Raw genomic sequence first — 19,865 nt, 5'->3', positions numbered from 1 at the left:
ATGTGTGCGCCCAAACAGGTGGCGCGCGTAGCAGTGATCACATCTTGCCCATAAAATAGTAGGTCCAGATTTTTTTGCCCTTCCGAGCCGGCTCACTTGATCTTTACCCTGGATCGCTGACTCAACTTTTCTCGTGCCCTTTCCTCACCGTTATCTTCAAATCCAAATCCACCTCCATACTCCGCGACCATGTACGTCTTCCATATCCAGATTCCCACCACGTGCAGCCGTATTTCTCTGCAGAATCGCCACTCGCCACCCTACTTCTGTCTAGACACACCCTCAGGAACCACAATCACGGATTCAATAATGTTCGTCCCATCTTGATTGCCATCCACGCATGATGGATCGGAAGGTATGTGGTCCACTAAACACAGCCCCGCATGCAAATGGGGTCAAGGCGGTACACAGAGGCCGTCTCGGTATACGATATGTAACGCAATCCCCCTTCGTCCTTTCGGACCTGAATAAATTACATCTGCGTCATCTATGTCGTGAATCCGTAATCTGCTATCCAAATTCCGATGCTCACTCTGTCTCCCGCCTCTATATGAATGAAGCTTATGAAGCCCATCCTTTTTGCACTTCCGAGGACTCGAGTGACTGAAATTGCAGATCATCGTGTCCAACTCCGTTTGGCAGCCCGGCGTCCGGACGAGTTCTAGTGGTTGCAGCCGACGGAAGCGTCGCGTCGCCAGTCTCAGTTTCCTCTTCGGCGGTGAATACCAATTGGCGGGAGCTCGCCGAAGTTTCGTCCTATGTTTCGGCCTGCGTGAATAACTAACGGGAATTCCAAACGTAAAATATAAGCGCACGCTATGAAACCCTCCACTGCCACGCGTTATCGTTAATCGCAGCGAGTCATCAAGCCGAATGTGATGCCCATCGAGCAACTCTTCGTCTGTTAGCACAGGATTTCCATGCGCATCCAAGGGCACCGTTGCGTTGACTGACTTTAGATACTTGTGATACGTGAATAAGACGATACCTGAGCAATAAACGCTAGACGATCAAGGCGCTGACAGTTCGGAAAAAAACTCGTACCACAAACTGTGATCGCTACACCGGTAATATTCAACGGTGTGAGCTCATCGCCAAAGAACCATGCCGAGATAGTAATCGTTGTTACCTCCTTCGCTATGCCAGCGATCGACATTGGCACCATCCCCGTTCGTTGAATGATGCTATAAGCAACCATTAATCAACAACCCGAATTAACAGCTGTTGATGGTCACTCACTAAAATTCACTCATGACCATACAAAATGCGACGACACCGGGGGCTATCAGGTAAAATATCGTTTCCAGGGCCTTTGGCAAGGTGGAAAAAAAACCGCTGCGTATAACGGTACCCCATCCTTCTACAATAGCGCTTATTATAGCCAGGGAGATTCCCATAGCTGGCGACATCCAGAAAACAGTGGCAGCAGGGTTATCCAAACCAAGTTTCTTGTTCCGCAACAGTAACTGAGTGAGGCCCCAGCGCAGGCCCCCCAGGGCACTGGCACTAATAACAAAAAGAAATCCTTTGAGCACGAAATGTGTTTCGGTCGCGACCATGAGAAGAACACCCGCGCAAATTAGAAAGATAACTCCGACCAGCCGCCAAGAAAATGTTTCCAATTTGAAGAGGAAGGCAAAGAGAAGAACAAATATAAGCGAGGAAGATTTGCACATGGCTAGAAAGTGGAGAGATCAGGGGCGGTCACAAACATAATTAACGGGACGTACTGTAGAAAGATAATGAGATCATTTTGAGGGAGAAGTTGGACAGTCCTACGTCTAGACTGGTGGCTACAGCCGTCGGAACCACTTTCTTCCTAAAGTACAAGAGACCGTTTAACAAATCTGAACGAAAGGAGATAAACAGGCGGTGAAAAGGAATAGCGATATTAAAGAACTGCGCGGTCTATCGTTCGTATGCAAACAAGGGACAGACTGGGAAGCATAAGCAGAGCCTACTCACCCGTAATCTTCAAGCTGCGGACTCCTTTCGGGACGGAAATGATGAGGCCAAACGACTCGAAAAAGCGCAGATAGTGCAAATTGCACAAACATATGAAGTGTTGTAACAAAGAGGGGAAACCTGAAGTTCATGTGTTTGTCTGAAAACATCCATTTATTGTAGACAGAGAGCACTGTGGCAAAGAAGAACCTGCAAGGTCCAGCATAGGTCCATTAGCAGAGTTGAATACAGCCGCATATGCGACTTTGCATCCATTCAAAGACACGCACCAGGATGCAATAAACAACACGTTCAATACCGCGTTCTTCCACCATCTGCGTTTCTTTTCCTCTCTCGACGCCAAATGTACAGGCTCCTCGAGAATAGTGTCTTCTGCTTCTTCATCTTCTTGCCTCAAGAAAGGTTGTGAGGGGTTGAAAGTATGGTGTTCGAAAGGGTATTCATCGTCTCCTGGTGTTACAGGCATGAAATGAACAAAGGGGCATGCGTGTCAAACAAAGTCCATTACCCCGGTCCGGTCCAAAGATGGCAATCGCCGCCAAATGATTAAGATTCGTATGTTTCCGTACATACGAGGAATGATTGGACAGGCATCTATGTTCTCAACAGTATTCTCATCATCATGTTTCGTAATTATTAATTAAGCGCTGAAGAACCTTCCTAGGCACTCCTCGTCGCACCATTTTGAGCTTGTCCCTCTGCCCCATCCACCGGGAACGTATCATTAGTTTTGTTCGTGTGCGACGGATCGCGCCTATAAACTCTTGTTTCAACGATGTCTGCGAACCACGAGTGGATGAAAACAAACCATGTTCTCCAGTGGTCGAACTGTTTCTGATTCAGATGTTCTCTCAAAAATTCATCCTTCTTCATTTCGGCGCGGAACTGAGCATGCTGGAGTAGTTCGAGGTGGTGCAATGCATGAGGATAGCTAGACAGAAAGATAGAGATGAGGGCAAGTGGTGTTAACAGTATGTCTTTACAGACTGAATGAATCTAGCATAGTTTTTATCCCGGAAATACTGGAGGTATTCTAGAAAGTTAATGAAAGCCGGCTGTTCCAGGATATTCTGCTGGGCCAGAGAGTGCAGATAGAAAGGGTTTGCGAGAGATTGTACAAATTCGAGCTCGACCTAAAAAAAATACTCAGTGCTTATCAAGGAAGTATAAGGGTTGTTATCACCTCAAACCTGGCTCTATTAGCAACTTTGGGGTCAGATGAAGACCCTTCAGCTTCGTTGAACATGGAAGAGGAGCACTCTGAAGATTTGTTTGGCTGCAAGAGTGTCGATCAGGTTGGACAAATAAATCATCCACGTGGTGGTACGCGTCACTGAAATTTTACCTTTCTACTGCAGGCTTGCCACTCTGCATCCTCTGGTATACTATTATATACTACGTGTCAGGAATAATCAAAATGTCAGACGAAGACGAATCCAATGGATGGCAATTAATGGAATCTGATCCGGGCGTATTCACGTATGACGCGTCACTTGTTCAATTGCCTGCCTTATAGTGATACTTGTATTCCAGAGAACTGTTGCACACCCTCGGTGTTCCTTTGATTGTTGACGACCTGTACTCGCTTGACCCTGAATCCCTGGCCTCCTTGCAGCCCCTCCACGCCCTCATATTTCTCTTCAAATGGGTCCCGTCGCTCTCAGAAAGCTCTTCGGTGGCAGGCCAATACGATCCTAGTTTCCCTGGTTTTTTTGCGCATCAGGTCGTAAATAACGCATGTGCCACGCTGGCAGTTCTGAACGCCCTCGGGAATGTCCCTACTCTGGCTATGGGTTTCCAACTGAGAGAACTCATGAACTTCACCACCGGCATGGACCCTCAGACACGTGGAATGGTCATGACAAGTGCCGACTGGCTTAGAGAAGCCCACAACTCTCTCTCACCTCCCAGCGCAATTTCTTTGGATGGCCTAGGGCTACCGAAGAGAACGGAGGAAGCATACCATTTCGTTGTATACCTCCCAGTGATGGGGTCCGTGTATGAATTGGATGGTCTGAAACCGCATGCAGTCCGACACGGTCATTACGAAGACCACGGCGAAGGGTGGCTGAAGGCGGCTCGGTACGTCCTTTGGAAAAGCACTCTGCTCCCCTCCTGCTAACCTGACTTCAGGGACGCTATCGAAGCCAGAATAGCGACATATCCGGAGAACTCGGTATGTCTATATAGGCCCTCTTTTGGGCGTACAATTTACCCACAACCCTAGCTCGAGTTCAGTCTTCTGGCGGTTCGAGACGATCCTCTTCCATCATTGCAGTCCCAGCTCCAGCAGCTGCAATCGGCTGACCTAGAATCTGAAGCCGCAGAACTTGTCGTCAAGATTTCTACCGAAACCTCAAAAAGAGATCGCTGGGCAGTCAGTTCATCATCCTTTTCCATCGTGGATGCGGTTTCACCTTTGATTATTTTTAGTTTGAAAGCAGCGTTCGAAGGCACAATCACTTTGGTCTCGTCCATGCGTTGGTTCTCGCCTTGGCTAAAGCAGGGAAACTGGAAGGAGTGAAAGAATCAGCGAAGACTAAAATGAAGGCCCGAGTTGCACAGAGAAAAGGGCAAAATGATGGATGAAGATTGATGATGGAGGAAAACTTCGTTGCTGATGTCATTGACATATGTACGCTTCCATCATGTACGCCAGCTGACACCGTTTTTGATCTATAACGGTCTTCTTTCTTCGCTGTAAGCTGGTTTGAACTGGCTGACTGCTGAACTGGCTGACACCTTTTCGCGATGAGAGTCGTGCTGATCATGGTGATCGAGGATTTTCAGGCGGGTCCGGACTAATGTTCGCAGGTTCGTTCGTTCGCTTTCAAGCTTGCTCCAGATTTCAGTCTGTCCAGTATCCACTCGTTGAACTCTTCATCCTGCGATGATCGCGAAATGGTCTTAGGTCACCCCACAAGCCTTCGTACCACGGCCATACTAGTACTGCGCGAAGCGTCTGGCCGCAACTGCGGCCAGACCAAGTTTTAGCGCCGAGAGATTATGCATAGTAACGTACAGGCTATGCTAGTACAGGAGTTCATAAGTTAACACCAAATAATTTAAATAAATAATCAGGCGATATATATAAAGAGTCCATTGCCATCGGTCCCGTCTACCTAGTACGAGGCATCCACGCGACATGATGATAAGCGATGACGGGAGCCGGAGAAAAGGCGTCATCTCAAGATAGGATAGGGCGCTGATTTAACAGATGGCAGAGTGTCAACTGGTGACGAAAACATTGATGGTGATGGAAACGCAGGCGAAAGAGTGTACAGTGGGGAAACCGCTGATGACGGGACATCTGAATCTGGGAAGACTGATGTTGGGGTGGTGAGTGTGGTAGGTGGAAGCGAGCGCAAGGCAGTGGCGACTGATGGTGTGGAGAAAGCCGAAGAGAAAAAAAGGAAAGGTTGAAGATACACCAGCTGGTGTCGACACTTGTATGGACAGTAGGGGGGTAGGGGGTAGCGAGGGGGAAGGAAGAACTGGAACCGGAGGTGCTATGTCTATTTTCGTGGCCTGGCGACTGCTCGATCTGCTCGATCGTGAAAAGGACAGGCGAGAGCGAGCTCGACCCGGCATAGGAAAAGGCGGAAGACGCGAGAGTCGCGGCACTAGTACTCGTTTCAGTTTCCACTTAGGCGTCGTAGGTTTGCCTGGCGACTTGGGTAGAGACTTGCCGATCGAAATGTCGGTAATCACCTTAATCGCGGGACGGACTGGCTGAAGGCTCTCGGTGGACCAAGAGGAGAACTCTTTTTTGCTGTGATACGCTGCCGGAAGCGGTGGGATATTTTTTGTGATCGCCGGACCTTTTTCTGTGTCATAGCCCGCCTGTCGGAGTCCTTGCCTTTGTCTTCGCATTGTCTTCGCATTTGAACAAGCAGATAAACCACCAGTCCGATCACAACACATGTGGATACACCTCCCACTACGCCCGTCACAATAGCTACCGTAAACTTGAACTGTCTGACTTACTTCCCGAAGCCATGGAAGTGGTAGACGCGGTGGGAAATGACAAATGAGGAATACTGGTAGACATTATTAGAACTTATAACGACAACAGATAAAGGTATTCAATGTAAACGTCAAATACTGAAAGAATTTGATTGACATACAGAACTTCCACCGCGGCAGTGAGCAAAGTGTCCGAATATTTCGTGATGATCACAGAGACGTCTGCACAGTAGAGAAGCACATAAGCATGGAAAACTTGGGGGCTGCAAAAAAAAAACTCCCCAATGTAATCTATAGTATCAGCGCCTGGCCAAGAAAACAAAGAAAGTGAGAACGAGTCAGTAAGTCTTTGTCGCGAATTACCCCTTAAAAAGCTCTCGCCATCCATCGTCATCAATCTGCGGCACTTGCCTTGTCCTGTTGCCTTGACCATTTTATTCCGTTTTGGCCTCGAGGTCTCTGAGACATGGTACCGGCCTTGTAAAGTACTGGTTTACAGACACCGACGACCGGCATCAAAAGGTGTTGATCAAACCTCTCATTCTACCCAAATGATCAAACCACGGCCAAGAGTTCATGATGAAGGCTGTCCATCAAAGAAAGGATTACATGCGATCTCGAGCCTCATGTCTTCTCTGTATCGGGCTCAGAATAATTTCCGTAGCCAGCACACAATGTAATTGACTTTAGAGAACTGTCTCCAGGATTGTTCAAGGAAATGGCCGAGATTTCCTATCACCAAGATCTGATGAGAACATTAGACGGATCGGAGATGTCGAAGGATGCGGAGTTACACTGTCCAGTTTATTTCATCAGTACTAGAATAAGACAAGACTATTTGCCAGGTATATCTTTCCTCTTGTCATAGATATCGTACACGGGAGCCATGCCCGAGTCTTTCAGTCGGTTCGACACCTTCTCCGCGCCTTCGAAAATCCGCAGTAGATTGCCCCCCTGTGAACCCTGCTAGTTCGTACTTATTCCAACCTCTCCGGTACAATTCCGCTACCTATAGCCATCCACCATCAGAAACTTTTCGCCGGTGATGCAGTTAAATGAACCTCACCAATGCAGGATATGTTGACACGTCCTCCAACCCTGCGGGAGTACTCCCGATACCATCGAAATCACTCCCTATGCCAACACTTCGAAGAAGAAGCAATTATGAATATGACATATTTCAGGGCCGACGAAACATACTGTTGCTTTCCCGTAACGCTTGCGATATGTTCGACATGATTAGCCACAGCTTGTAAGGTTGCCTGACCAGGGTCTGCTACGAAATTGGGCGCGAAGTTTACCTAAACCAATTGGAGAAAGGATAAATCAAACAATTAGACAGGCAGAGTTACGAAAGGTGACATGATTGGCAGCGCCACTGCGCCAAAGTGGTGTGGCAGAAAAGAAGGGGACACAACTGACCATGATAACAGCATCACTTTGCCCTTCCCCAGTACCTACTAATTTCAACACTTCATCAGGGATGTTTCTAACATGGTCGTGTACAGCTCTCGATGACGAATGAGACCATATCACGGGTGCTTTAGAATAGTTCAAAGCTTGGGCCGCAGTCGCATCCGAAGTATGTGAGAGATCCACTAGCACGCCGAGGCGGTTCATTTCATCGATGAGTGCATACCCAAGGGTACTGGAAGACAATGACGCAAGTCGTAAGAAGCTCACAGAGTAGAAAATTTGAAAGAGTTATACCTGAGACCACCATGTCGCGGCTTCTTTCCGGGATAAAATCCGCAGGAGTCCGCGAATGCATTATGACAGACATGGGTCAAAGTCATATATCGAACGCCCAGAGAATGATATTGCCGAAGAGCAGCGATTGAGTTTCCTAGCTGATGACCACTTTAACAGCATAAATGACTGACATCAGAAAGGAAATAGAGCATCGTGGACGGGGAGAATACACGATTCACCGGAACAAACAATGACGCATACTAGCGCAACATCATAGGCACTTGAATGGGGATAGGACGTACCCTTCGACACCGATAAGGCTCGCAATTTTGCCTTTGGTAATGGCAGACTTGATTTCTGATGAGCCAAGAGCGAGCTGAAATGTCTACAAACGAACACCTGAGTCTTTGTTCCTTCATATTCTAAAAAAAGAAGTTCACATCAGGATATTTCTCGATCGACATTCTTGCGGAGTCAATTTGCTCTATGGTATCCCTGCAGAATGCTCGTTAGGCAACCCTGAAATGCGGTAATAAAGATAACTTCAGACCTGACTTTCCATGTTGCAGACAAAAATTCGGGGCCCTCTGCTTCTGGATCCGCACAATCAACGAATACCGACCTGTGTTCAAGGGCTCAGTTTAATATTTTGAAAGAAGGGTAGGACATCCCAACCAGAAGAAACCCCCGACTTTGCCCTGTCGAAGTCTAGGAATATCCACATGGCCGGGCATCGTGGATTCGAGATCGACAGCAGAGATATTGTTGGCGTATTCCATGCGTACGAGCCACGGGAGGTCTTGGGGAAAGTTTATAATATTAATGAAAAATGGAACAGCAGCGTTATCACTAACCGATGTGTCCATCCTTGGCGTGCTTTCAGATGGATGTGTGATATGGAGAACCAGTGTGACTCACGATAACAGGTGCCCTTTCCAGGATCTTTAGGGCAGCAAGCATTGGGTCTTTTGGGAGAGCGCCTAGCCAGGGCGCGATGCCGTCTGGAAGAGAATCCTGGAAGAAGAACAGGACTACCAAGGCTGCGACCATGAGCGTGGTCAAGGCAGACCATACTGCACCTCGCGTTCTCGGGTTTGCCTCGCATGGAGTCTCCTGCTTCGAATTAAGAAGAGACGTAGACTCAGTAATGTAGGGCCCGGGAAGCTCAGGATCCTCGTGTTGCTTGACGGGGGACAACGACATCCTGGCAAGAACTTGGGTGACGACTGCGGCGCCGATTCTATGGACAGCCCAACGAGACGGGAAGCGAGGACGCGTGGAATCCACGTTCGAGCTGGCAGAAGAATCGGATGAATGACTGCTTCGCATTACAAAAACCGATAACTGATGTAAATCACATGCTAACACGACCGGCAATGCTATCGCGATGGTGACCGGTCCGGCTTCCGAAAGATAACGGACAAAAATGCAAAATGAACGATACAAATACAGTGCCCCCCCCTCACGGCTTTTCGCAATCTCCCCCCCTTTTCAAAGAGCCTGCAACGATGACCGCTTCACGGAAGCAACCAATCTCTCTAGCACCTCCCAGCTGACTTGGCTAACGACGTTGGGCATCCATTCACAGGTGGATTCCGCCCTGTGGTGCGACGTGCTCAACCAAGGGTTCTCCGCCTCGTCGCTTGAGAGGAGCGCATTTCTCTTGATAGCCCTCCAGCTCATCCCCATCGCAGCAATCACCATGATCTGTGGGTACTCGCTGTACGGGGCAAGATGATCGAATAAATGGGAGGATTCCAAGGCCGCAGCGTCTCGCAGGTGAGGGTTGTCAAAGTCCGCTTGGGACCATACCTGCACCAATACAAGGGGCTGCACCTGGGCAGGGGGGAACACGGCCAAGGATACATTCTGGTAGCCGGAAGAGTGCCTTTCATTGTTGTAATAGTCGGAAGAGAAGGGAATCTCCCAACCTGGCATAATTGTGTGCCCAGGGAAGAAATGAGTGAAGATAGAATACCAGAGTTCAACATATTCATAATGGGTAGGCGGGTCTGCATCAGGCGCCGAAGACAAAAGAAGAGCAAGGTCAAGGATGGGCGTTGGGCAGAGACCTATCGCATAGTCGTGGGTAGGATCGGTGGGCTCTTGAACATTACTAGTCGAACCAGAAACATTTGTACGGCCTCGAGCATCGCGAACTGAAGCGATGTGAACGACAGGAAGAGGCGCTTAGCGAGTAAAACACACTGATATGAATGACAGGCCTAAGGAATCCATAAGAATACAAGTCATGCAGATATTTGACAAGTATACCTTTCTTGTTCGATGTCTGACGACGGAGGCAAATGCATAGTAGTGCTGTGGAGCAAGGTGCAGAAGCTGTGTTACAGTAGATTTCGTCGTATCGAGACCAACGGCCGAGACTCAGATAGGCAATGGTATACATAGTATCTCAGGCGTAGTAATTCTACTTTATATGCACAGGCGTGGTATTTGATTCCTTTATCACTCTTCATCGTCACTGGCAAACTGAACCGGCTGGTACCTGCGAGCTTTCTTAGTAGGATTCGCAAGTGATGCGCCCTTCAACGCTCGGGGCGGAGCTGCTTCTTCTATAGCACTTGCATTTAGTTCACCGGAAGAAAGTCGACCCTTGGAGCTTACTAGATTCAGGTTTGACTAGCTCAAGCTCCTTGCGTTTCTTGTCATTCGAAGATCCTGCCTTGGTCTTGGGTTCAATGATCTCCTCTGTGCGACTGGCAGGACTCGAGACTGGCTTGGGATTCGAAGATGTCGCGCTGCTCGAAGGATCAGGTGGCTGCACCGAAATAAAGTCGGGATGAAGATGGCATTTTCTCTTCTGCGCCTGTAGAGCAATCTTAGAGACCATGAGTATAAGAAGCGCCGTGAAAGGACAAGTGATGGCCACACATCTAGCAACACGCGACATGTGTATATTGCTGATTCTTTAGAGTCCATCACCTCAAGAGCGACGTTCATGGGTTTCTTGGAAGTTGGCGCAAGTGTAATCTAAAGTTGCGTCAGTCACCAGGCAGTCAAGGATTACTGGAAACTGACATTGATGTCCTTGCCTGCGTCGAAATTGGTGATATACAGGTCGCCCTTGAGGATGCTATCCGCCAGTTTCTCTGCAAACGTTTCAAGCAAGAAATCCGATGGATTAGAGCCCTAGAGCCCGGCCAATAAATAATTCTTTCTCAAGGAACGACGTGCACTACTCGCCACCAGATTCGTGACGTCCGCCTCTCGCCACCGCCCATGCCACCACCGCCCTTCACCTGTCAGACCGAGATGAATTGCCCATTCGCCGCTAGACACGTTGGAGAGTACGACAAAGCGGTTGACGTCCTGGTAGACGACCTGGATGAGCTCATCGAGGCAGCTGAAATTGGCGAAAAGGGACATAACGACTGCACCGCCACACAATCCGTTGACTTTCCAAACGACTGCAAAGTCGGTGCACATGGAACAACTGGTCCAGTTCGTACTATGTTCCACCTTGCCCTCCAATTTTAACTACAAGGCGCTTGAATTACTGAGCATGCATGACACCGGTTCACAGAATTTCGATTTCATTGCTGCGGTTTTTCTTGAAGGATGTCTAAATCGATCGAACATGGTAATGCCGTGGTAGCTTGTGTCTATGAGCGCATACATATTTACATAAATATAGACATACATGACAATGAAGATGTAGTAGAACGAGAGTAAGTTACAAAACATCCAAGAAATACGTGGGAGTCATAATAGACCTACTAAATATCGGCGGGCATAGTAGGTGGTCTACTAAACCATATTACTATCTTGTAGATTTTTCCGCACAACGGTATCCTTCACTGTACGACACCGCATAAGAAGTGAACCACAAACACTTTCGACAATAAAACGTACCATTTTCTAGTATATGAGTTGTCGATTTCACGTCCTATCAATTGCAAAAATGGAGGCTGTTAAACAACGCCACGCAAAAAAAAAACACCCAAGATACGTACAGTGACCGAAGTAAAATGACAATAGAAAGGCCTGGGTTCTGGGGAGTTACTCTTGAAGCTACCAGCTAGAAAGTGCATCAGAAGAAGCGGGAAGCCTAAAAGCCAGTTAGGCGAACCAAATTTCTTCTTCATATCTGATTACGCGCATCAATTATGCGTGAGAAACAACAAATACAACAGAATTACTCACAATTTGCGGCACCCTCGAATGTATTGGGTCGATCGCCGTACGATATTACCCAAGTGCCAAACCTGATCCCCGATTCTAGTTTCGCTTTCAGGATGTCACATTTGTTGAGGAACAGTATGAGATCTGTGTTTTTCAGAAGCTGATTCGACACGATGGACTTCCAAAGGGACATGGAATCCTCCTGGGAACGAGTGAGCGAGGTAATTATCTCCTTTTGTTCAATTGTTAGTGTCACGCACCAGTCTATTCACCGATGAATCTTCAGCGAGAACCTGGTCGAAACAACTAAGAGGTGCTAGGAAAATGATCGCGTCCATATCGTCGAAATAGGGTGCCCACGCGGCTACCAGCTGTCAGTAGGAACCTTAACACGATGGCACTAGGGTCCCGCACCTCGCTAAAACCACAATACACTCATCAATCATGTCTTTCTTCACACGAGAAGATTACGAACCAAAGATCGAGCTCCTCCTACGTCAAAGACCCTCCAATCGTGGCTGACCATATTGCCTGTGTATGTTCGAATGTTGGCCTTCGGTTGATCGGTGTGAAGAAGTCAACATACCAGCTTTTAGCCTGAAACGATGTTCGGAGACACCTGATGGAACACAATCAATGACGGCGTCCTGGTGATCAGTCGAAGGAATCTACCTAGAGTTTTAATTCGTGCTCGTAGTATATCATCTACCGAGCATTGTTTTTAGACCAGAGCGATTATCGGACCAACAAGGCAACTTACCGTCTGAAGGGACATATTTCAAGGCAGTAACGCGGTCCAGTGAATCTAAGAAACTGGACACACATAAGATATGGATATGCCGGTTGAAAACCGCTCACAAGCCAGACAGATCCTCCAATCTGAGTTTATGCACTTTTAGAAGCTCCTTGACGGTCGGATCGTTCCATAGATGGTCCATATCCTCGCGACAATTGTGAAGAACAAGCCCGGGATCTTTTGGGTCATCGAAATCAATCCCTTGTTCACTGTCAAAGCTGGTGCGCTGCTCATTCGGGGTTAGCAGCCTGCCGAACGCGCCTTTCCAATGGACAGCGGAGTTGACCGAAGGCTCTTTGTAATTTCGATCAGGGTAGGGGAGTGATGTAGGGACGGTGAGCTGGGTTGCTTCGAATTCCGCGGTGTTTCCCGGGGAAAGTCTCCGCAGGAGAGCCTCCTCGACCTGGAGGAGAGGCTTCAAGCGCATTTTGAGTTTTAGATGTTCTGCAGTGAGTGTGGGATAGACGACATCGGGCCTTTGCAGAGACTCGAAGGAAGACATGCTGGAAGACGCAACAGGGTGCTGCTTCTGAGTCTGCTGGGCGTGAGCCTGACTCATTATGTCAAGGATAATGCGAATCGACCGGGCAACATTTAACTGAACCACTGCCCGCCATGATGCGCGTTCTTGACGGAATGCCTGAACAGATGTCAGTACTTGGTATAGACAGGAAGGTAAAGGGTACAGACCTTTGGGGAATTTATCAATTGAAAATCTGATGAAAGCGGCGGTCAGGGTCTGTTTGGCGAAAGCGGAGCAAAAAACCAAGTACTTTTCAACGTCGTGGATTTCCCTGGCAAAGCAGGGTGTCAGCCGCCCACAATAGGACGAGTGATGCAGAAGAGAGGCAATACCTGATTCACTTTGGCCTAGGATCACGAATCAGATGATGAAATCAAATACGGAGGCTCTACGTACCTAGCAACAAGACTTTGACTACCTTTGGCGCCTTTTTTTCAGCGATGCGCTGCCTTGCTATTTCTTCGTCTATAGCATCGGACCTCTTCTGGGCTGCTTTTTCATTGGAGAGGCGCTCATCACGTTCTGACGGCGATTCGTCGGGCGGCGGTGCTGTGACGACAGCCAAAGGATCACCGTCTGGGTAAATACTGGACTTGAGGGAGGACATGAGTGGGGCATGAAGAGAAGAAAGAACGTGATAGGGAGCCGGAGAAAGGAAAGAGAAAAAGAAGGCGAAGGGATCAAAAGAAGCCAAGGAAGCATGCTGTGAAAGGTATGTAAAAACAGGGCCACAGTCAGGTCATCCATCCATCTCGTTGCCCACTTGCTGTCCTCTGTCAAAATTTCTGTTACCATCTTTCGGTCCACGTACTGGTATTCTCTCTTGGCTATCTCAACTTGGATCTCTCTACGATCTCTATCTAAGTCTTGCTCAGCCCTTTCTCTCTCTTGCTCCCAGTCCAGGCATTCGACAGCTGTAGTTCGAGTTAAATAATGATCTGATGCGCGTAATTTCAAATTTCGAGAGACATGGAACCAAATTTCAACGTTCTGGTCTCCATCGGCTGTCAGAGTACCTACAGATGAACATGTATCACTCTCCTTTTACCATCATGAGCAGCCTTGACCCGAACGATTTGCTGTCCAAGAATCAACCTTTGCGAACCGCGGCGTATCACTTCGGCGGGTTCTTGTCGCAGGGCCGGCTGAGGGTGGGCGCCCTCTGACTGTCTGCTTTTGTCTTTATCGCTGTGGCGATTTCAATTCATGTTTCCATTATACGCCACTGAACCGGTTCCTCCCGTCTTGAATTAGGCGTCCTTGCTCTAGTGCTGCTGCACTACCACCACCATCATGGTCCTATCAAGAATGTCAGTTCATAAAGTGCAACCATCTAGTATCTATGTATCCTCACTCCATCTTTTAGGGATCTGCCACCAGGATCATCTTAAACTATGCCTCGTTCAGGTAGGTCGTCATGGCTGGACTTGACGGCTCCGAAAGCCTGGACAGAATCAAAGCGAGACACGTATCCCTAACCCGGGTTTCAGCTTCACAAATGAATGTGAATTATGTACCGCTTGCCCGGGATATTCCAATTTTTCCACTTTCCATCCGATGAAATGATGGAGGCATTGATTACCTGAGTGGGTTAGTATGTATGCCGTGTATGGTGCTTTCAGCGGTTTTTAGGTCGACTTGGGGCGGTTTCAGCGCAGACGAACCAGCCCATTGACATTGCATGAAGATCCGAAATCGGCTTCCCGTCGTCCTGATTCTCTCGCTGTTTTTTGAAGTGCGTTAGGACTTTTATCGATATGGCAACCCATAAAATATGTACCGTGAACATACACTAATCATACACGAGTTCCTTTCTTCTGACTTTAATCTTGCGTAAAAAGATCATGTGTGCTTATCAACTGCATCTTTTACTTCCTTCTTCACTTCCTCAGATTTACTCTTGCCCCATCCCAGCCAGCTGGCCCAACCAGCTTTCGTCTCGTCCTTCTTCTTCTCCACGGCGGCCTTCGCTTCATCATACTTCTTCTCACCGGCAGCGCGTGCTTCATTATACAAATTCTCAGTCGAGCCGCGAGCATCTGAAAGGGACTTTTGTGCTGAAGACTTGTATGATTCGTACTTCGCCTGAGCATCTCCGGAAGCTTTGCGAGCTTTAGCTTCTGCCGCCTGGACTGTCGAGTCGAGAGACGCCTAGAATCCCGATCAATACCGAGCACGGTCCGTAGCGATCTATCACTTGCCTGTGTCTGCCTGCTTGCGTCTTCTGTGCGAGCTGCGGTAGCATGGCCAAGCTCCCCCGCCTTTCTCTTCACCTCCTCGTCGTCTTGTTTCGCTTTCGCTTCCAAGTTGGCGACCTCATTGGGATGGCTGTAATACCAGTAACCGCCCAGACATGCTGCTATAACCGCAGCTATAATCAAGTTTTGATTGTTCGACTTGGGAGCAGATGCGTTTGGCGGGTCCTGCTGTGCCGTCGCAAAAGCCCTTCTTGTCTGCAACCGAGTCAAAAATCAGCGGATGCGACAGCTGCAATGATTGATACCTTGGGCACTCTTGTTATCGGCGATACCACCCTCTGCGAGGCGCGCAAAGCTCGATACGATAGGCGATGATACATCCTTGGGAATTGTTACTCTTCGTGGAAACTGTTAACCAAGTGTCTTTATATGGGTTCGACTTTTTGAGGTCATCGCTGATGATGATGTCAATGACGTACTACTTGCTTCTGTGCGTCATAATAAACTGGTTTTCAGTTGTAAATAATGGGACGGGAAAAGTATTGACAAAACTGGACTAAAATACAACTATCCATCCTACAATGACATAAAACCACGGCACAAACCATCTACTTTTTCAGGGTGCCAATTACAGCATCCGGCGCATAACGAGGAATAACCTGTCATTTCCTCTCAGAAACACTCCCAATCTCGCGAAAAAAAAAAACTTGCCTTTGGGTCATGAAGCATGTTGAACTCTTCTGTTGCATCTCGACCGGCGTATAGCAGGATTGCCTTTTCACCTCCAGGATGGTCGGGAAGGAACTATTTGGTACAACTGTCAGTAAACACTCGCCCAGTGTGAACAGGACGAGCTCACGTTCGTAACATCCAAGACTTGACCGTCCACAATAACCCAGACATCATCTTTCTTGTTATGTTTTGAAACTTCCTCCGCGGTGAATGAACTCGCTTTGACGCCCAACGAAGAAGCCGTTTCCTTCTTTGCTTCAGGAGCAGATGCCGATGGAGGGCCGCTTGCACTCGAACCTCCAAGCTGTCCGGCAAGTTGACCTATCCGTCCGCCAGCTTTCGCGACAGCCTCGCTCGCCTGCATCAACAGATACTTGGCAGCAGAGTCGCCAGAGACACGACCAAAGACAACACAACCCAGAAGCGAAGATCCTCCTAGTCGGTTGGCTCCATGAACACCGCCAGCGACTTCACCAGCAGCAAAGAGACCAGGTATTGGCTTTCCATTTGAAGAGATTACCCGGGATTCATCGTCGATCTCGAGACCACCCATGGTATAATGCAGAACAGGAGTCATGATGGCAACATGGAAGAAGTCATCGAAAGACCATTCGCCCGAGAAAAACTGCAATGAAGATGAGTGCCCTTTCCATGAAAGCCTCTGCAGAAACAAACCTTCTTGCCGAACGGGTCCTTTTGCGTGCGAACACTATTGTTATAATCCTCAAATGTCTTTTTGAGAACTGCAGGGGCTAGACCAAATTCCTTCGCGAGAGCGTCGCCAGAATCGAAACGCTTCATCAAGCCTCGTCCTACGTAATGCTTGCAATGCCATTCGATATCCTTAGATGCACGGCCGTTCAAAACCAATCGGATGGGATACTGGCGAAACCATTAGGTTCTAGACCCGATCCAAGGGTTTATGAAGTATCCAGTCACCTTGCCATTTTCCCACATTTTGCCTGTGACAAAGTCTCTGTGCTGCAGCTCGTCGACGAAACGCTGACCCTCATTATCCAGCAAGAGACCACCAACACCTCTGAGTGCCTCAGCGGCCAAGAACTTGACTTTTGCTCCCGGCTCATTGGGGTCAACTAGACCAGTCGGGTGAACTTGAACCTTCTCCAGATCAATGCCACTGGCACCAGCGGCCATCGCCATCTTCTGCCCATCACCAGTGCAATGGTCGCCGTTGGTAGTAGGGAGATCCCATAGCTCGGGACGGTATTTCTTGAGGAGGGAGTCTGAAGAAAAATCGGCTGCATATCCACCTGTAGCCAGGATGACGGGCCCGTAGGCGGTATGTGTCGCATTGCCATGAATATACTCGACACCAACGACAACATCACCTTCCTTGATGAGCTTAGTCACCCTAGCCTTCTTCAGAATTTTGACACGGCTGGGGTCTGACACAGCAAGATCCTCGAGACGTTCCATTTGCGCATAAGTGATGACCTGGTATTACAAGTATTGAACAAGGAGACCAACTTATGACAATACTAACGCACCATTCCTGGGAACTGAGCATTTCCGCGGTGGGTCCGCGGTTGGCTGTGACCACCGAGGCGAGCAACCTTGGACAGATCGAGAGCAAACTTGTCCTGCAGCCAGTTAACAGCATCGCCGGAACGGCCTGTGAGCACGCGGATGAGGTTGTCTCGAGCGAGGTCGCGAGCCTATCAAAAGGACATTTATTGATACCAAAGTGAAAAGTACAACAGTGACAGCTCACCGATTTCTTGGTGTCGTCGAAGAATATCTTCGCATTGTCGGGAATCCCGTATTCTTGCTGCGTCTGTGTACCAGCTCCGTTGATACCAGAAGTCGCTTTTGTTGAGTTTCCGCCCATGAATCTGAATGGCGAATGAGGACGATGTGCGACCGTATATTGCAGATGACGTACCCTTGCTTGTCAAGGAGCAGGACATTGGCACCTCGTTCGAGGAGCGTGTGGGCCGCTGAGAGACCTGCAAGACCGCCGCCGACGACAATGACAGACATAATGAAATGAGGAAGAAGAAGAGGCAGAATTTGTCGTAGTTGAGGGGTCTTATACCGTTAACGCGGCGCCTGTGATTGGCTTCTCCAGCCGGTCCATGTGAAGACATGTGATTTTAACATCCCACCTTCCGGTCCGGTGAGCCGCACTGCCGATGTGAGACATGAAGTGAATTGAAATTTTTATAATAAGTACTTATAAAAGTATTCTATAGGACTAAATATTCTACAGGATCAAGTATTCTATGCGGTGCAGTTTACCTCGTCTCGGTGTCTCTCAAGGCCTGACAGCATATCTCTACAACCTCCCCCATACTCTTTGTTAAGGGTTCGATAATCAATGCGTCCTTGACTTTGTCTCCAGGTTCCCCGTGTTCCAGATCTCCATCTAAAAACATATCTCTATGTGCATCGACATATGCCGGCCACACAATTTGCTCCCAATACATGGGAGGGTCGCGCCATAATGAGCCCTCTGGATCGGATTGCACTCCGTTCGGGCAGCCATGTATGTAAGGGGAAGAGTGAGCATGGGGTTAAATAGGTTGCGGATCAGGAAGTGAAGGGGAAATGGGAACAAGATTTAGCCCGACATCTTTAACATATCATGAGAAATACTAACCTGCTGTGTGGTAACCGTGTCGTTGGTGTCGCCTTTCCTTTAGTACGTCATACGGCACACGGAGGAATATGCGGACGTCCAGCTGTTCGATAACTTCCTGTATGCCCATTAGCGCCGGTTATCCTTGCAGTGCAAAAAAAAAAAAAACAGCCTGACAGGATGCCAATACAGCAAAAAGCCGTCCACCAAACCCCAGATTACGCGCTCCCCCGCCTCCGTGTTCGCCTCCTTGATTTTTTCAAATTCGTTCTGCCATCGCTGCTTGATCTCCTCGTCTACCGGTACCAATTTCTGTTCATTCAGATGATCGTGACTGCGATGGTCGCTTGGTATCTCTCCTGAAGCTTTGACGTGGCGCAAAAACTTAATCAGCCGAGACCATTCAATTGCGCCTGGTGCGGCGTCCCAGTCTTGCACTTTGTAAGTTGGATGATACGGTACGAGCTCCTGAGGCTAAAGGGCATATTGAATCGGAACAAAACACACTCATTAGCAGCGTACTGGGGCGAAATCCTAGACAAGCAATGAGTAATGTTAGAAAACTACAATGAAATGTCGCACATCTTGATGAATAATGACACTATCGGGTATGATGCTCTTGAGATGCTTCGCTAGTGTCGTTTTGCCGGAGCACGTCGCGCCGCTGCATCGAACAAACCAGATATCAGACATGTCAACTCCGAGTAGTCATGAAAATATTATGTTGATCAGAACGGGTCAGATTTGTACTTACCCCACCCCTACGAGTATCACCCTCGTCTTTGGAGGCGATACAGAAAATACTCCATTCAACGTCATGATTGGTAGGTTTCTGTGAGGGGATCAAGACTTATATTTGCCGAGTATATGGTGGAGAACTGTATAGAGTCGATGAGGTACAGAATGTATGGAAAATTGATCTGGCGAGTACCTGGGCCTAGATGATGTCGCTGTAATCCTCGGGACTAGGAAAATATCGGTGGCGACAGGATAACGGTAAAAGAATGTGTGTGAAGCCCCACGTCTGAAGAAGGCAAGACGCAAAAAGGGAATAAGTTAGGTCATAATTACCGGCCTTGATATCCTCGTGCATGATCAAAGCGATAAGATAATTTTGAATCAGTTACCCTACCACTTGTGCTAATCATAAGTACAAGACGACATCAAGATATTACAGAGTGATTGACCAAAATCGTAGTTATTTAAGCAGTCATCTAATCTTAGCCCTCCACTAGTGCGAGGTTTCGCTGA

The 19,865-nt window shown here is 48.2% G+C and overlaps 11 protein-coding genes across 11 annotated transcripts; 1 reads left to right on the top strand and 10 right to left on the bottom strand.

Annotated features, from left to right (window-relative positions):
- Nucleotides 1–395: 395 nt before the first annotated feature.
- BT62DRAFT_885610 (TPT-domain-containing protein) lies at nucleotides 396–2,431 on the bottom strand (the record flags this gene model as incomplete). The annotated part of the gene is made up of 6 exons (XM_043182838.1): nucleotides 396–988; nucleotides 1,045–1,184; nucleotides 1,240–1,678; nucleotides 1,731–1,819; nucleotides 1,966–2,154; nucleotides 2,235–2,431. 6 exons carry the CDS (start codon nucleotides 2,429–2,431, stop codon nucleotides 396–398), a joined length of 1,647 nt encoding a protein of 548 aa, XP_043043088.1.
- A 113-nt stretch (nucleotides 2,432–2,544) lies between these two features.
- On the bottom strand, nucleotides 2,545–3,606 carry BT62DRAFT_1073026 (SOH1-domain-containing protein). The gene is made up of 4 exons (XM_043178911.1): nucleotides 3,149–3,606; nucleotides 2,953–3,098; nucleotides 2,774–2,896; nucleotides 2,545–2,719 (listed from the first exon to the last, which is right to left on the bottom strand). Exons 1-4 carry the CDS (start codon nucleotides 3,209–3,211, stop codon nucleotides 2,626–2,628), a joined length of 426 nt encoding a protein of 141 aa, XP_043043087.1. The 5' UTR covers nucleotides 3,212–3,606; the 3' UTR covers nucleotides 2,545–2,625.
- On the top strand, nucleotides 3,383–4,965 carry BT62DRAFT_1048718 (uncharacterized protein; the record flags this gene model as incomplete). Its single annotated transcript, XM_043178507.1, has 5 exons — nucleotides 3,383–3,444; nucleotides 3,499–4,047; nucleotides 4,099–4,141; nucleotides 4,193–4,342; nucleotides 4,399–4,965. 5 exons carry the CDS (start codon nucleotides 3,383–3,385, stop codon nucleotides 4,552–4,554), a joined length of 960 nt encoding a protein of 319 aa, XP_043043086.1. The 3' UTR covers nucleotides 4,555–4,965.
- A 124-nt stretch (nucleotides 4,966–5,089) lies between these two features.
- Nucleotides 5,090–5,939, bottom strand: BT62DRAFT_928304 (uncharacterized protein). The gene has a single exon (XM_043185482.1). The coding sequence runs from the start codon at nucleotides 5,887–5,889 to the stop codon at nucleotides 5,194–5,196; it is 696 nt and encodes a 231-aa protein (XP_043043085.1). The 5' UTR covers nucleotides 5,890–5,939; the 3' UTR covers nucleotides 5,090–5,193.
- A 414-nt stretch (nucleotides 5,940–6,353) lies between these two features.
- Nucleotides 6,354–9,033, bottom strand: BT62DRAFT_593859 (uncharacterized protein). Its single transcript, XM_043181538.1, has 12 exons — nucleotides 8,542–9,033; nucleotides 8,478–8,490; nucleotides 8,299–8,422; nucleotides 8,174–8,245; nucleotides 8,064–8,118; nucleotides 7,926–8,008; nucleotides 7,642–7,791; nucleotides 7,354–7,579; nucleotides 7,132–7,232; nucleotides 6,998–7,076; nucleotides 6,790–6,940; nucleotides 6,354–6,726 (listed from the first exon to the last, which is right to left on the bottom strand). Exons 1-11 carry the CDS (start codon nucleotides 8,950–8,952, stop codon nucleotides 6,794–6,796), a joined length of 1,461 nt encoding a protein of 486 aa, XP_043043084.1. The 5' UTR covers nucleotides 8,953–9,033; the 3' UTR covers nucleotides 6,354–6,726; nucleotides 6,790–6,793.
- Nucleotides 8,932–9,993, bottom strand: BT62DRAFT_928299 (uncharacterized protein). The gene is made up of 2 exons (XM_043185481.1): nucleotides 9,898–9,993; nucleotides 8,932–9,848 (listed from the first exon to the last, which is right to left on the bottom strand). The coding sequence occupies exon 2, from the start codon at nucleotides 9,559–9,561 to the stop codon at nucleotides 9,115–9,117; it is 447 nt and encodes a 148-aa protein (XP_043043083.1). The 5' UTR covers nucleotides 9,562–9,848; nucleotides 9,898–9,993; the 3' UTR covers nucleotides 8,932–9,114.
- Nucleotides 9,994–10,075: 82 nt separating this feature from the next.
- BT62DRAFT_593577 (uncharacterized protein) lies at nucleotides 10,076–11,198 on the bottom strand. Its single transcript, XM_043181537.1, has 4 exons — nucleotides 10,828–11,198; nucleotides 10,663–10,773; nucleotides 10,516–10,614; nucleotides 10,076–10,450 (listed from the first exon to the last, which is right to left on the bottom strand). Exons 1-4 carry the CDS (start codon nucleotides 11,068–11,070, stop codon nucleotides 10,217–10,219), a joined length of 687 nt encoding a protein of 228 aa, XP_043043082.1. The 5' UTR covers nucleotides 11,071–11,198; the 3' UTR covers nucleotides 10,076–10,216.
- BT62DRAFT_928296 (G-alpha-domain-containing protein) lies at nucleotides 11,158–13,772 on the bottom strand. The gene is made up of 15 exons (XM_043185480.1): nucleotides 13,482–13,772; nucleotides 13,418–13,432; nucleotides 13,336–13,356; nucleotides 13,253–13,278; nucleotides 12,625–13,202; nucleotides 12,527–12,579; nucleotides 12,439–12,471; nucleotides 12,353–12,385; nucleotides 12,237–12,303; nucleotides 12,027–12,132; nucleotides 11,788–11,968; nucleotides 11,714–11,731; nucleotides 11,598–11,662; nucleotides 11,497–11,530; nucleotides 11,158–11,441 (listed from the first exon to the last, which is right to left on the bottom strand). The coding sequence occupies exons 1-15, from the start codon at nucleotides 13,690–13,692 to the stop codon at nucleotides 11,392–11,394; spliced, it is 1,491 nt and encodes a 496-aa protein (XP_043043081.1). The 5' UTR covers nucleotides 13,693–13,772; the 3' UTR covers nucleotides 11,158–11,391.
- Nucleotides 13,773–14,815: 1,043 nt separating this feature from the next.
- BT62DRAFT_928294 (uncharacterized protein) lies at nucleotides 14,816–15,672 on the bottom strand. The gene is made up of 3 exons (XM_043185479.1): nucleotides 15,589–15,672; nucleotides 15,287–15,538; nucleotides 14,816–15,236 (listed from the first exon to the last, which is right to left on the bottom strand). Exons 1-3 carry the CDS (start codon nucleotides 15,661–15,663, stop codon nucleotides 14,928–14,930), a joined length of 636 nt encoding a protein of 211 aa, XP_043043080.1. The 5' UTR covers nucleotides 15,664–15,672; the 3' UTR covers nucleotides 14,816–14,927.
- Nucleotides 15,673–15,777: 105 nt separating this feature from the next.
- On the bottom strand, nucleotides 15,778–18,003 carry BT62DRAFT_928293 (Flavocytochrome c). The gene is made up of 8 exons (XM_043185478.1): nucleotides 17,919–18,003; nucleotides 17,748–17,868; nucleotides 17,524–17,691; nucleotides 16,955–17,470; nucleotides 16,691–16,897; nucleotides 16,143–16,640; nucleotides 15,995–16,087; nucleotides 15,778–15,942 (listed from the first exon to the last, which is right to left on the bottom strand). Exons 2-8 carry the CDS (start codon nucleotides 17,862–17,864, stop codon nucleotides 15,892–15,894), a joined length of 1,650 nt encoding a protein of 549 aa, XP_043043079.1. The 5' UTR covers nucleotides 17,865–17,868; nucleotides 17,919–18,003; the 3' UTR covers nucleotides 15,778–15,891.
- Nucleotides 18,004–18,179: 176 nt separating this feature from the next.
- Nucleotides 18,180–19,654, bottom strand: BT62DRAFT_962955 (P-loop containing nucleoside triphosphate hydrolase protein). The gene is made up of 7 exons (XM_043188662.1): nucleotides 19,546–19,654; nucleotides 19,369–19,492; nucleotides 19,197–19,278; nucleotides 19,137–19,148; nucleotides 18,792–19,088; nucleotides 18,636–18,732; nucleotides 18,180–18,503 (listed from the first exon to the last, which is right to left on the bottom strand). The coding sequence occupies exons 2-7, from the start codon at nucleotides 19,431–19,433 to the stop codon at nucleotides 18,271–18,273; spliced, it is 786 nt and encodes a 261-aa protein (XP_043043078.1). The 5' UTR covers nucleotides 19,434–19,492; nucleotides 19,546–19,654; the 3' UTR covers nucleotides 18,180–18,270.
- Nucleotides 19,655–19,865: the final 211 nt, after the last annotated feature.

This window comes from Guyanagaster necrorhizus (assembly GCF_019112545.1).
Source record: "Guyanagaster necrorhizus MCA 3950 unplaced genomic scaffold BT62scaffold_5, whole genome shotgun sequence".
Classification (NCBI taxonomy): domain Eukaryota; kingdom Fungi; phylum Basidiomycota; class Agaricomycetes; order Agaricales; family Physalacriaceae; genus Guyanagaster; species Guyanagaster necrorhizus.
This window is presented reverse-complemented; position numbering and strand designations above follow the sequence as displayed.

What these genes read in the sequence shown, in the direction of transcription:
- BT62DRAFT_1073026 (XM_043178911.1), bottom strand. Translation starts at nt 3,211, where the DNA reads ATGTTCAACGAAGCTGAAGGGTCTTCATCTGACCCCAAAGTTGCTAAT. An exon ending in CTAATAGAGCCAGGTTTGAG is followed by an intron (nt 3,099 to 3,148) that starts GTGATAACAACC and finishes TATTTTTTTTAG; the next exon opens with GTCGAGCTCGAATTTGTACA. An exon ending in AACTATGCTAGATTCATTCA is followed by an intron (nt 2,897 to 2,952) that starts GTCTGTAAAGAC and finishes CTTTCTGTCTAG; the next exon opens with CTATCCTCATGCATTGCACC.
- BT62DRAFT_928304 (XM_043185482.1), bottom strand. Translation starts at nt 5,889, where the DNA reads ATGTGTTGTGATCGGACTGGTGGTTTATCTGCTTGTTCAAATGCGAAG.
- BT62DRAFT_593859 (XM_043181538.1), bottom strand. Translation starts at nt 8,952, where the DNA reads ATGCGAAGCAGTCATTCATCCGATTCTTCTGCCAGCTCGAACGTGGAT. An exon ending in TCTGCAACATGGAAAGTCAG is followed by an intron (nt 8,119 to 8,173) that starts GTCTGAAGTTAT and finishes AGCATTCTGCAG; the next exon opens with GGATACCATAGAGCAAATTG. An exon ending in AGCGTTACGGGAAAGCAACA is followed by an intron (nt 7,077 to 7,131) that starts GTATGTTTCGTC and finishes TCTTCTTCGAAG; the next exon opens with TGTTGGCATAGGGAGTGATT.
- BT62DRAFT_928299 (XM_043185481.1), bottom strand. Translation starts at nt 9,561, where the DNA reads ATGCCAGGTTGGGAGATTCCCTTCTCTTCCGACTATTACAACAATGAA.
- BT62DRAFT_593577 (XM_043181537.1), bottom strand. Translation starts at nt 11,070, where the DNA reads ATGTGCACCGACTTTGCAGTCGTTTGGAAAGTCAACGGATTGTGTGGC. An exon ending in CGGACGTCACGAATCTGGTG is followed by an intron (nt 10,774 to 10,827) that starts GCGAGTAGTGCA and finishes GCCGGGCTCTAG; the next exon opens with GGCTCTAATCCATCGGATTT. An exon ending in ACGCAGGCAAGGACATCAAT is followed by an intron (nt 10,615 to 10,662) that starts GTCAGTTTCCAG and finishes ACGCAACTTTAG; the next exon opens with ATTACACTTGCGCCAACTTC.
- BT62DRAFT_928296 (XM_043185480.1), bottom strand. Translation starts at nt 13,692, where the DNA reads ATGTCCTCCCTCAAGTCCAGTATTTACCCAGACGGTGATCCTTTGGCT. An exon ending in GTCATTTTACTTCGGTCACT is followed by an intron (nt 11,531 to 11,597) that starts GTACGTATCTTG and finishes TGCAATTGATAG; the next exon opens with GACGTGAAATCGACAACTCA. An exon ending in AACTCATATACTAGAAAATG is followed by an intron (nt 11,442 to 11,496) that starts GTACGTTTTATT and finishes GGTGTCGTACAG; the next exon opens with TGAAGGATACCGTTGTGCGG.
- BT62DRAFT_928294 (XM_043185479.1), bottom strand. Translation starts at nt 15,663, where the DNA reads ATGTATCATCGCCTATCGTATCGAGCTTTGCGCGCCTCGCAGAGGGTG. An exon ending in CGATAACAAGAGTGCCCAAG is followed by an intron (nt 15,539 to 15,588) that starts GTATCAATCATT and finishes ACTCGGTTGCAG; the next exon opens with ACAAGAAGGGCTTTTGCGAC. An exon ending in ACGCAAGCAGGCAGACACAG is followed by an intron (nt 15,237 to 15,286) that starts GCAAGTGATAGA and finishes TCGGGATTCTAG; the next exon opens with GCGTCTCTCGACTCGACAGT.
- BT62DRAFT_928293 (XM_043185478.1), bottom strand. Translation starts at nt 17,864, where the DNA reads ATGGGCGGAAACTCAACAAAAGCGACTTCTGGTATCAACGGAGCTGGT. An exon ending in TCGACGACACCAAGAAATCG is followed by an intron (nt 17,692 to 17,747) that starts GTGAGCTGTCAC and finishes TCCTTTTGATAG; the next exon opens with GCTCGCGACCTCGCTCGAGA. An exon ending in AAATGTGGGAAAATGGCAAG is followed by an intron (nt 16,898 to 16,954) that starts GTGACTGGATAC and finishes TGGTTTCGCCAG; the next exon opens with TATCCCATCCGATTGGTTTT.
- BT62DRAFT_962955 (XM_043188662.1), bottom strand. Translation starts at nt 19,433, where the DNA reads ATGACGTTGAATGGAGTATTTTCTGTATCGCCTCCAAAGACGAGGGTG. An exon ending in GTGATACTCGTAGGGGTGGG is followed by an intron (nt 19,279 to 19,368) that starts GTAAGTACAAAT and finishes TGTTCGATGCAG; the next exon opens with CGGCGCGACGTGCTCCGGCA. An exon ending in ACACGGTTACCACACAGCAG is followed by an intron (nt 18,504 to 18,635) that starts GTTAGTATTTCT and finishes GCCCGAACGGAG; the next exon opens with TGCAATCCGATCCAGAGGGC.